This window comes from Lissotriton helveticus, chromosome 8 (genome assembly GCF_964261635.1).
Source record: "Lissotriton helveticus chromosome 8, aLisHel1.1, whole genome shotgun sequence".
NCBI lineage: Eukaryota > Metazoa > Chordata > Amphibia > Caudata > Salamandridae > Lissotriton > Lissotriton helveticus.
In genome coordinates this window covers 1,592,327,987-1,592,340,640 of record NC_136069.1, presented here as the reverse complement: position 1 = coordinate 1,592,340,640, position 12,654 = coordinate 1,592,327,987, and the positions used below count along the sequence as shown (strand labels likewise).

The following is a 12,654-nucleotide window of genomic DNA, read 5'->3' as shown; positions in this document are numbered from 1 at the left end:
TGCTGTAGTAGGAGGGGGGTGGGTAGAGGAAGAGGAAGAGGAGGAGGAGACCTGACGTCCTTGAGGACGACCTCTTTGTTTTCCCCTGTAAGATTTATACAACGGATTTTGTTGCTGCTGTTGCTGTGATTGCTTGTAGGCACGAAAAGAAGATCTTCCAAAGCCCCTATATCTTTTGCCCACAGATCCTCTAGTTTGAAAACCTAAAGATCTGGCTGTAGCCCTGCTGTCCTTAAACCTCTCCAATGCAGCATCAGCTTTTTTACCGAAAAGGCCTGAGCCATCAGAGGGCAAATCCATTAAAGCAGCCTGAACATCCGCAGAGAACTCAGAAGTCTCTAGCCAGGCAGCTCTTCTGGTGGCAAACGAAGACCCCATGACTCTAGCCACCGAATCCGCGGTGTCCATACCACTCTGTATGACCTGCCGAGCAGCAGCCTGCGTGTCAGAAACCACTTCATTAAAAAAATGTCTGTCCTCCTCAGGAAGCTTATGAGACAGCTGTTTAACAGTATCCATCAAAGTATGGATATATCGACCCAGCAAACAAGTGGCATTTGTAGATTTTAGGGCCATACTGCCTGACGAAAACACTTTTTTTGCATTTTGGTCCTGCTTTTTGGAATTCTTATCACCAGGTACCTGGGGAAATGCACCTGCAGATCCTTTAGAGCAGGAAGCTTGTACTACCAAACTCTCTGGTAAGGGATGAGTAGACAAAAATTCAGGGTCGCCAGGAGCCACTCTATAACGCCTTGGAACGGCCTTAGAAACTGCAGGAGCCGAAATTGGTCTATTCCATACCTCCAAGATGGGATACGTTAGAGCCTCAGTAAAAGGAAGTATAGGCTCAACCACAGATGAAGGAGAATGGAGGACTTCAGTCAGAATGTTCGACTTATACTCAATAGATGCCAAAGTCAAATTCAACAGATCTGCAGCCTTTTTAATTACCACATGGTAGGGAGACACATCTTTAGAAGGAGCATCAGACACCGTGGCCAACTCCCAATCAGGAGACAGTTCTAGACCACTTGCATCTCGTAGATCGTCAAAATAATCCTCCTGATCTTGAGGCTCACCTTCTTCAATTTCAGCTTCCCCATAACTCTTCTCCTCCAAAAGGCGCTGCGCTTTACGCCTCGACCACTCCATTCGAATCGATGTCGTCAGATCCGGTATCGTCCTCGAAGGAGCCAGAGCCAGTGTCGAATGTGGAGCTGGAGCCGGCGTCGAATGTGGAGCTGGAGCCGGCGTCGAACATGGAGCTGGAGCCGGTGTCGAACATGGAGTTGGATCTCGAGGTCGTTCCGGAGCCGGTGAAGCCGTAAATGGCGTCGATGACTTCGGCGGCGCAGAGAGATGCCAAGGTGGAGCCGGAGCTGGCATAAACTGCAAGAACGGCACCAGGCATAGGCTTGAGGAACCCCCAAATTGTATGCCAACGGACCCAGGGGACCAGCCGGTGCTCCAGAGGGGTACATGGCTCTCGCATAAACACCATACATGGCATTTAAAAAATGCGATGGGTCCTGTCCTGGACCCGGAAAAGGAGGGTACTAACCCACCGGCTGCTCCTGAGGAGGCTGCACCGGAATCGACTCCTCTTGTTCCTCAGGTTGGTGAACCACAGTCGTCGAACCCTGAGCAACAGGAACTTCTTCTTCTTCCTCATGTCCCGAAGACTGAGACGGATCCGGAGACGGATTCAACACCGGAGTCGGCGAATGCTCCTGTGACTACAAAGGCGAGGCCTCACCTACAGGATTCTGAAATGGAGAGGGAGATACCATGTCCTTACGATGCCTTCTGGAAGACGACTTAGTTTTCGAATCCGACTCCTTACCAGAATGGTGCCTTGAACTATGCTTCCTTCTCTTATGCTTTTTTTTAGATGATCTGGAAGCATGTCCCGAAGTAGACTTCGAAGCCGACCTTGACCGACTTTGACTTCGGGCGTCTCGATCTCGACCTCAAACTCTTCCTGGCATCCTTACCCTTCAATTTGGCAACAAGAAGTTTTGCCTCACGTTCCCGAAGAGCCTTTGGGTTTATCTTCAAACAGGATCAACAATCCTGGATGTCGTGATCCGAACCCAGACACCGTAGACAGTCACCATGCGGATCTGTAATGGACATCATCTTTCCGCATGAATCACACGGTTTAAACCCAGTCTTCTTCGACGACATCACGACAGAAGACAGCAACACCGAAGAGATACAGAAAACTCACAATAGTAACAAAGTTACTATCAACTCAACAGAAGATCCCTCAAAACCGTTAGCGTCGACGACGCGGAAAAAAGGGAACTGATGTCATCACGCCGACGTAGGCCTAATAAGGAGTCAGTGACGTAAGTCGGAGTCGCGTGCGATGCCGTGCTCCTATGACTTCATCCACGCCGGCGTGCTACAGAAGTATTTTCCGAACGCTGCTGACGCAGGGGGATATTCACAAGGTGAGGAATCCACTGGCAGATGTATCCATCAGAACAGGCTCTATTGTATTAATGCACAATCAATGAAATAAAACAATCTCTATAGTGGAAGTACAGAGGTGAAGAAAGAGGGCAGGCTCTGGTATGGAAGTGCACAGCCAATGAAAGAGAACAAGCTCTGTAGTGGAAGAGCACAACAAATGAAAAGGACAGGGTCTGGCGTGGCAGTGCATCAATGACGAAAAGGACAAGAACTGGTGTGGAAGTACACCACTAATGAAAAGGACAGGCTCGGGTGTGGAACCGCTTCTCTGATATAGAACCTCGGATATAGAACATGATCGGTTCTGGTATTGCACAACTCATAAACGAGGACAAGCTCTCTCAAGGAAGTGCACAACCAATAAAAAGGACAGAGGTAGGCGTAGAAGTACACTATGGATGAAAAGGGCAGCCTCTGTCGTGGGAGTGCAGAGCTGATGAAAAAAAAAGACTCCTACGTGGAAACGGACAGCTGATTAACGTGGACAGCAGGCTCTATTGTGGAAGTGCTCAAGCGAAGATGAGGACAGGCTGGTGTCACAGGACGAGGGGCAGACGTACCTTGGTTTCCCAGGTGCGGAGGAGCTGTTTGACCTCTCCCTCTCGGGCATAGTCCACGGGGCTGTGCCCCATCTCATTCTGCTGCAGCGGGCTGGCACCTGAGGAGACACAAGCGGAGAGAGAGAATTAATGCACAATCCACAGCCCTTCGTAACCTAACCAGCACCTTGTGACCTCTGCCCACAAGGTCCTAAGGCAGAGCCAAGACCTGCCATGGCACGAGAGCGTGGGAGCAATTTGATTCATTTAATTTCTTTTAAAGAACTACTGTAGATGTACATTTTTTACAGCAATTACAATTTTTTACTCAGAATCAAAAATGTAAACAATGATTCTTTCAACTTGGCAAAACATCAGCCTATCAATCGGACGAGAAAGCACACATTTTTGTGAATATTTGTTGCTGTGCTTGCCAGCTTTGGGGTACCCAATACTTGAGGCTAGATGAGACCCCCTCATGTGTTCAACCTGCCTGTTCACAGCTGCTTCTCCCCATAGTGCCAATATAGACAACTCACCCCTCAACATGGAGACATAGCATGCACAGCAATAAATAACCACTAGACATGTTTGTGGAAAAACATTTTGCTGCAGGTTTATGTCATACAAGAATTATGCCAACGTGGTGGGTTAACTTACGGGCGATTCAAGTGCAGGCAGCGGTGACTAACCTAAGCTGCCTTGCCCGCCTGGTGAGCCAACAGCACCGTGGTCAACCCAATCGGTGCTACCTTTTACTGGGTATTATCCCCTTAAATACCATGGACCACTAGTCCATCCTTATACTCACGCCTTTTTAGGGGTGTATGTGTCCAGGCAAGGCCCTGGTTGCTCAGCCTTACAACCACCCTAAGGACTAGCGGGGTGCCGTTGTTTTCCTCCAGGGTCCGGCCGTAAAGACTCCTGGGGTTGTTTGGCTTCTGCACCCCTATTGTACAAGTTGATGTTGTGGCCAACACCATACCCTCATCTTGATCCACTGACCTCTCTATGTGCTGGAGGACAACACCGGCCAGGACTAGGATCCCTTGGGGATATAAAGCAGCTCTCTTTGTAACCACAGATCTGTGTGATACAATCCATTGCACACTGTGTGCAAATTTGTGCATTTCCATTGGAGCTTGGTTAAGCCCTTGGTTGCTCCCATTGCTTGGATGATCCCAATTACCAAGATTCAGGCTGATTACCAAGTGACACGCCAGCAAGGGAACATGTAGACATGGATCGAATTTAAGCTGTGTCATGTCCTTACGAGGACGCCCGGTGAGACTCCAAGACAAAGGTGGATCTAACCACAGAAGGAAAAGCCTGAGGTCCCTTAATGATACTCCTAATATTCTGCTACATTTCTTGTCCTTATTGCCTATGAAACCCATCAGTCTGATTGCGATCACGGACGTTGTGTCGCCACCATGCTGTTGTCCCCCAACCCGGCATATGCAGCCCAACAACAGCTTTTGCTATAGGTATCCCTGTGAGTGTCAAAAAGGAGGACATGGAGTAAAACATATGAGCAAATATATACTTACACCTTCTTAAATATTAATGCAAATGTGTTCTGGTAATTGTCAGCATTTGTGCTCCAAACCCATTTTTTTCAACACTATTGCAGTAACAGCACCTCTCTTTTGGAATGACAAACTACTGCAACCCACCTGGCTAACTGGTCGCTTTAGCATATGTAGCCCATAACACGACTTTTGTAGAGGTATACCAGTGTGCCACACAGATGCCAATGTTTTTGGCTACTGAGAACCTGGAGTAAAACATACAAACAAATTTGCCTGCATCTTCTTCACTAATTGCAAATTTTGTTCTGGTATAGCATAGCAAGCCCAACTTCTCAACCTATTGACCCTACAGCACACTTTTGGAATGACACATTTTAATGAATATTTGTTGCTGTCTGTGCATGCCAGCTTTGGAGCACCCACTACATGAGGCCAGATGACACCCCTCATATTTTTAACCTGCCCGTCCACAGCTGCTTCTCCCCAGTTCCTGAGCACTCGGCCCTTAATTCTGGCTGTTAGTGGCCCTGAGCGCAGGAGGCTGATTGCACCAGAAATAACTGCTGGGATCAGCCACACCCTCCTTCCGGTACCTAACTTCTGCTTGTGGCTGATTCTGGGAACCTGCTACTAGCTAACCTGATGATTCTAGCCCAATGTCTCCATCCAGACGGTTCTGATCTCTGCCCTTCCCAGGATAGTACAAGTCATCATGGGTCTGCCCTGGGTGCTGTGAGACGGATACAGCCTGCCTTCTGACCAAGAGGGCCAAGGCTTGGTGTATGGAACGTTCTGTAGGGAGCCTTGAACATCTGTATGGAGTCACTGCTCTTCTGGCAAGATGCAAATAGACAAAGGAAACCCCAACAGGTGAGACATACAATCCAAGCTACTGCTAGAAGTGTCCTCGGTAATTTATGTTTCTCGGTACTTCCATGAACTGCAATAAGCCTCACTTTGGAGAGAGGGATCCCTCCTAGATAGCAGGCTGATGCACAACTTCTGGGCACAAATCCCTTTGGCACGATATGTGTAGTGTTCTCCCACCCACCACTGTGGTGATCGGCCCTTTCCATATCCCACCAACTCATCCCAAGCAGAGGAGGCTGAACCTATTATACCCCACATACCATCACCGTACAGATGGATTATCTGACTACGTGACCACTAACTGTGTCAAGATGGCTGCAATATATATCCATGCGTAGATGACCACCATAGTGGAATTATTTGGTTGAAGCACTCTCTACGTAAGTGTGCTTTTCCCCTTTCTGTAGCTCAATATGGAGGTGTGTGGAGCTCAAAGTAAGAGTCGAAAGGTCTTCTGGCAGTTGCTAGCTGAGTGGAGAAGCAATCATGTCACTAAAAACGCCCTCTATTGCTTGAACAGCAATGATGAAGTAACAAAAAATAAAGACGAAATGTGGACTCACTAGACAGTAATCATACTATAGGACTTTCCCTTTCACAACCATGTACACACTCTTCAAATGCCTCAGCCTCTGTCATAGAGGAATCTTGGGCAAAGCCCCTATTTTTCGTCAACAGCATTTAGAATCTTACAAACCTTCATACTCATACTTTACAACCTCTAATAGATTATTTAATCTGTGCAAGAACTGTGAAGACCGTCTTGGTGGCTGATATTTCTTTTAATTCAATGTCAAACACTCAATGAGAAACACTCATCCGCAAGACGCTAAAGACGTGGTCCTTGCCTGCCTCTTAATGGTGATGAGGTCAACTGTGGTCTGCCCTGGCATCAGGAAACTCTGGAGTAATAGTTGTGCTCGGCAAATTACATTCGTTCATTTCTCAGAAAAATGCTGGAGATGGCTCTAGTCATCCATGTACAACTCCACTTCTCGGACAGCTGATATGAAGACTTCGCAGGAGAACAAAATCACTATAAGGTGTGACATATTCCCTTCTCAAAACGTGTGTGATGGATCAGAGGAGTCTAGGGGTGGAAAAGGAAAAGAAAGCCGCTGAAAGAGACAGGGCTCCAATACGTTTTCTATAGAATTGATGGAATCAGCGGCGAGGTCTATACTCATTAACAAGGCAAGTAGGAGGTGCAGGACAGTGGAGATGCGACGGCCAATGGGATAACTTCAGGTGCCATGGCAAAGATGCGTAGTCAGACATTCTTGCTGTAAGACGGCAGTAGAAGTCTTGGGAGACTTGAGGGATTCTGCTGTAAGAATGGCATTGAAAGGTCTGCTACTACTGATGGATTTGCTGTGGCAGATTGGATCAATCTGGCTCCTTATGGGAGGGAGGTGGAAGACCCCCCCCCCACACACACCCCTGAGGAGAAGGCCGCAGGATTCGCTCAGGCTGCCGCAAAGCATGGATCATCATGGCCGACAAGAGTAGGTGAGATAATTTCTGAGAGTGTAAAGGTGAAAACTAGGGCCCAAAGAAAAGATAACAAAAAGAAACAGAAACATCTGGACCAAGGACTGGAAAGGGACTTTCGGGCTACTCAACTCAACTCATTCCAACAGAAGGATTAGGTGATAAAGGGTGGAGCCGCATTATAAAACACCAATGCAAAGCTATTGGTGGACAAGGAGCGAAGGAGGCGAGAGATGCTTACATCATCTTTCCACAACAAGAGAACCAACTGTGTTGTGTAGGGGAATAAAGAAGTGCTTAGAGAAGGTTAGAGGTGCTACATGCAGCATCATCTCTTCTCACAAGCAGACACTGTGAGGCAGCTAAGGAACCTTCGGAGAGGTGCCCAGGAGGTCAGAGGAAATACACGCTCTGCTTTTTCTTGTGACAATGTCTCAGGAAGAAGGAAGAGTTCTCCAGATCCTGAAGCGGGCCTACTAAGAAATCCTATTCCAGCCTCGTCAAGAAAAATAAGAAGGGATACAATCCAGAGAGCCCCTACAAGTATTAGGAGGACACTTTACACATAAAACCGAAGAGGCTCTGAATGGTAGTTGATAACACAGGCTCTCTTATGGTCTGTAATCGTTCCCTTCCGATAGTCAACTCTGAAACCTGTGGAATTTGCCTCTTTTACATCTACTGCTGGGACATACTTTTGTCTGTAGACATATGTATTCTGAATGATCCACTCCTTCAGTCCACAAAGTGTTGAAATAAAATATATTTGTACCAAGAATGCCCTGGCTGTACCGATGGGCCGTGTTTGCCCCTGCAGCCTTTCCTCTAGTCCAAGGGAAGCAGAAGTCAGCCTCCCAAAGACCACGTAGATTTGCTTGATTGGAGGAGGCCTCTGAAAATGTGGCTCACAAGGAAGATCAGCTGATTCGCTTAGCATCAGGTCATCCTTGTCATAAGGAGCAGAAGGACAATGGGAGGGGGAATGGTGAGCATCTATTCTTCAAGTCATGTGATAGTCCCTGGCATGTTCACTCCTCATGTATTGGGGTGTCATGACCTGCAAGGGTAGGACAAGCGGGCAGGGAGAAGGGCCTGCAGAGTGACCCATACAGAGATGATGCTCTCTCGACTGCCTACAGAGTATACTATTACCCACTACCAGTCGAATGTCAGAAATATTGCTGCCTCTTATTGCATGGATACAAAAACATACTCCATTTGGGGGTATTAATCCCAAGAAGGGACTTCCAATGCGACTTCTTTCATGTGAGCAAACCTACCGGGGGCAGCTGAATCCCTTTAACTGGAGGCAATACCGGCCACAGCGCTACTAGCGCTTGCTTCATCACCGGCTGTTGGTCCCCCCCGCCGCCGCGACAGGAGCACCACACGGTTGCCGAGCGGGGGGATTACAGCTCCCACAGCCCTTTGCGGTCTGACTCCGCCCTCTTCCGTCTGGTGACGTGCCCGGAAGGCGCAGAAAAGAACGGAGCTCCATCTAGGGAGCGGGCGACTTCTTTCATGTGAGCAAACCTACCGTGGGCAGCTGAATCCCGCGGCGACAGGAGCACCACGCGGCTGCCGAGCGGGGGGACTACAGCCCCCACAACCCTTTGCGGTCTGACTCCGCCCTCTTCCGCCTGGTGACGCGCCCGGAAGGCGCAGAAAAGAACGGAGCTCCTTCCGCGTCGCGGGACGCGCGCTGGCGGCGCCGGACAAAGGGCAGACAGTCTGTGACAGTCCGGGACAAAAAGCGACTGGGCTGGGCCAGGGAGCCTGATTCTTGTTTGCCGCTGGACTACCGTGAACCTCATACAGTGAGACTATATCGTACTTAAATTCGTTCCTCGTGGTTATCCTGAGTTCCTAGTGTTTATCTTAGGTGACTTGTTCCATCCTGTGCAATTTGGTAAAGTTTCTGGATTGTTTCCTTCAACTATCACCATTGGGTATGTCTAAACAAAAGGGTCCCCTGGTGCCTAACACCTTGGATAATTACTTAGTGAAGGTTGTGAGTAAAATTAACAGTGAGAGACGGCAGTCATTAGGGTTAAGTTGTTCCCCTACACCTCTCACTGCGCAACCTTCACCAGTATTACCGGCACGGGATGACAGCAGTGATATCGTTAATTTTGAATTCTCTGCCAGTGACATGCCCGAGCTTAACACTGTCCCCACATTTGATCGAGAAGTACCCTTGGATACGACGGTACAGAATCTACCGACTCCTGTGCCTAGAGCAGTCAGAGCGTGCAGGAAAGTACAGACCAAACGTGGGGGGTCACGTTCTGCTAGAAGAAGAATAGTTTCACCACTCAAAATCCTAGATAATGATGATGTTATTACGGTGAAAGGTGACACTGTGAAATTGGAGGACGAACAAATTAAAAAATTACTAAGTATGATCGATTTAAAGATCAAGGGTATTGTCAAACCTCTTGTGGCCAAAATCGATCAGCTTATTGCAGAGGTCAATAGACTAGGAGGTCTCCTCAATAAGACAATGGAGGAAGTGGGTAGCTTATCAGCTTTGGTATCAAGTAGGTGTGAAACCCAGGAGGCTCACCCTGGAAGAGGGGTAGGTGGTAGTGAGAATGTTGTACAGCAAACCCCCCACCCAGTTCTCAGTAGGTGAGGATTGCCAAACTATAGTTATAGAGGCTCCCCTAATAACATCCGCAGAACCGCGCCAAGAGCGCGATATATTCCAATTTGTTGTGGAAGCTTCTCCCTTAGTTTTAGTTCTGGCAAACGCTCCCCCTTTGGCCCCTGGACAGGTGGAGCCAACAACCTCTCTGATCGATAAAGCGCTGCATTGATTGACGAAAAACACGAGGATGTCTCCCTGGGGTAAACTGATTTGCATATAGCCATGTCTGAACTGGGGTGGCTGAGTGGGCTAAAGAACGGTGATGGATTAAACCCAGATCGTTTGACTGGGTGTGAGTGTTTGATTGGTTCAGATGCTCCGTCCATTACCACCCCCTTTTGTACCGCTTTTGGCCGCCATAAGTGTGGCAGGGTATGCTCAGACGTGAGTCCCTTGCTCACTTTGCCACTGGATTCAAGCGAGCTGGGCTGAGGACGGCTGCAATGCCAGAAACCGGTCCTCGGAAGCTTCTTTCCTGTCCAGGGAAGGCATGGCTTGGCAGTTCGGGCTGGACTGTTCCCATGAGGCACAGGGTCAGACTGATTTGCACATACCCATGTCTGAACTGGGGTGGCAGAGTGGGCTAAAGAACGGTGATGGATTAAACCCAGATCTTTTGACTGGGTGTGCGTGTTTGATTGGTTCAGATGCTCCGTCCATTACCACCCCCTTTTTTAATGCTTTTGGCCGCCATAAGTGTGGTAGGGTATGCTCAGACGTGAGTCCCTTGCTCACTTTGCCACTGGATTCAAGCAAGCCGGGCTGAGGACGGCTGCAATGCCAGAAACCGGTCCTCGGAAGCTTGTTTCCGGTCCAGGGAAGGCATGGCTTGGCAGTTCGGGCTGGACTGGTCCCATGAGGCACAGGGTCAGACTGATTTGCATATAGCCATGTCTGAACTGGGGTGGCAGAGTGGGCTAAAGAACGGTGATGGAATAAACCCAGATCTTTTGACTGGGTGTGAGTGTTTGATTGGTTCAGATGCTCGGTCCATTACCACCCCCTTTTGTACCGCTTTTGGCCGCCATAAGTGTGGCAGGGTATGCTCAGACGTGAGTCCCTTGCTCATTTTGCCACTGGATTCAAGCAAGCCGGGCTGAGGACAGCTGCAATGCCAGAAACCGGTCCTCGGAAGCTTCTTTCCGGTCCAGGGAAGGCATGGCTTGGCAGTTCGGGCTGGACTGTTCCCATGAGGCACAGGGTCAGACTGATTTGCATATACCCATGTCTGAACTGGGGTGGCAGAGTGGGCTAAAGAACGGTGATGGATTAAACCCAGATCTTTCGACTGGGTGTGAGTGTTTGATTGGTTCAGATGCTCCGTCCATTACCACCCCCTTTTGTACCGCTCTTGGCCGCCATAAGTGTGGCAGGGTATGCTCAGACGGGAGTCCCTTGCTCACTTTGCCACTGGATTCAAGCAAGCCGGGCTGAAGACGGCTGCAATGCCAGAAACCGGTCCTCGGAAGCTTGTTTCCGGTCCAGGGAAGGCATGGCTTGGCAGTTGGGGCTGGACTGTTCCCATGAGGCACAGGGTCAGACTGATTTGCATATAGCCATGTCTGAACTGGGGTGGGAGAGTGGGCTAAAGAACGGTGATGGATTAAACCCAGATCTTTTGACTGGGTGTGAGTGTTTGATTGGTTCAGATGCTCCGTCCATTACCACCCCCTTTTGTACCGCTTTTGGCCGCCAGAAGTGTGGCAGGGTATGCTCAGACGTGAGTCCCTTGCTCACTTTGCCACTGGATTCAAGCAAGCTGGGCAGAGGACGGCTGCAATGCCAGAAACCGGTCCTCAGAAGCTTGTTTCCGGTCCAGGGAAGGCATGGCTTGGCAGTTCGGGCTGGACTGTTCCCATGAGGCACAGGGTCAGACTGATTTGCATATAGCCATGTCTGAACTGGGGTGGCAGAGTGGGCTAAAGAACGGTGATGGATTAAACCCAGATCTTTTGACTGGGTGTGAGTGTTTGATTGGTTCAGATGCTCCGTACATTACCACCCCCTTTTGTACCCCTTTTGGCCGCCATAAGTGTGGCAGGGTATGCTCAGACGTGAGTCCCTTGCTCACTTTGCCACTGGATTCAAGCAAGCCGGGCTGAGGACGGCTGCAATGCCAGAAACCGGTCCTCGGAAGCTTGTTTCCGGTCCAGGGAAGGCATGGCTTGGCAGTTCGGGCTGGACTGTTCCCATGAGGCACAGGGTCAGACTGATTTGCATATAGCCATTTCTGAACTGGGGTGGCAGAGTGGGCTAAAGAACGGTGATGGATTAAACCCAGATCTTTTGACTGGGTGTGAGTGTTTGATTGGTTCAGATGCTCCGTCCATTACCACCCCCTTTTGTACCGCTTTTGGCCGCCATAAGTGTGGCAGGGTATGCTCAGACGTGAGTCCCTTGCTCACTTTGCCACTGGATTCAATCAAGCCGGGCTGAAGACGGCTGCAATGCCAGAAACCGGTCCTCGGAAGCTTGTTTCCGGTCCAGGGAAGGCATGGCTTGGCAGTTCGGGCTGGACTGTTCCCATGAGGCACAGGGTCAGACTAATTTGCATATAGCCATGTCTGAACTGGGGTGGCAGAGTGGGCTAAAGAACGGTGATGGATTAAACCCAGATCTTTTGACTGGGTGTGAGTGTTTGATTGGTTCAGATGCTCCGTCCATTACCACCCCCTTTTGTACCGCTTTTGGCCGCCATAAGTGTGGCAGGGTATGCTCAGACGTGAGTCCCTTGCTCACTTTGCCACTGGATTCAAGCAAGCCGGGCTGAGGACGGCTGCAATGCCAGAAACCGGTCCTCGGAAGCTTGTTTCCGGTCCAGGGAAGGCATGGCTTGGCAGTTCGGGCTGGACTTTTCCCATGAGGCACAGGGTCAGACTGATTTGCATATAGCCATGTCTGAACTGGGGTGGCAGAGTGGGCTAAAGAACGGTGATGGATTAAACCCAGATCTTTTGACTGGGTGTGAGTGTTTGATTGGTTCAGATGCTCCGTCCATTACCACCCCCTTTTGTACCGCTTTTGGCCGCCATAAGTGTGGCAGGGTGTGCTCAGACGTGAGTCCCTTGCTCACTTTGCCACTGGATTCAAG

At 49.5% G+C, this 12,654-nt stretch overlaps 1 protein-coding gene across 2 annotated transcripts in view; it reads right to left on the bottom strand.

Annotated features, from left to right (window-relative positions):
* Positions 1-12,654, bottom strand: part of CLPB (ClpB family mitochondrial disaggregase) — a 1,099,187-nt gene that overhangs the window by 607,826 nt on the left and 478,707 nt on the right. For both annotated transcript variants that reach the window (XM_078658618.1, XM_078658616.1), the window contains exon 6: positions 3,042-3,139. In XM_078658618.1, coding sequence (XP_078514744.1) covers positions 3,042-3,139 — 98 coding nt within the window. The remainder of the gene's footprint in view (positions 1-3,041; positions 3,140-12,654) is intronic.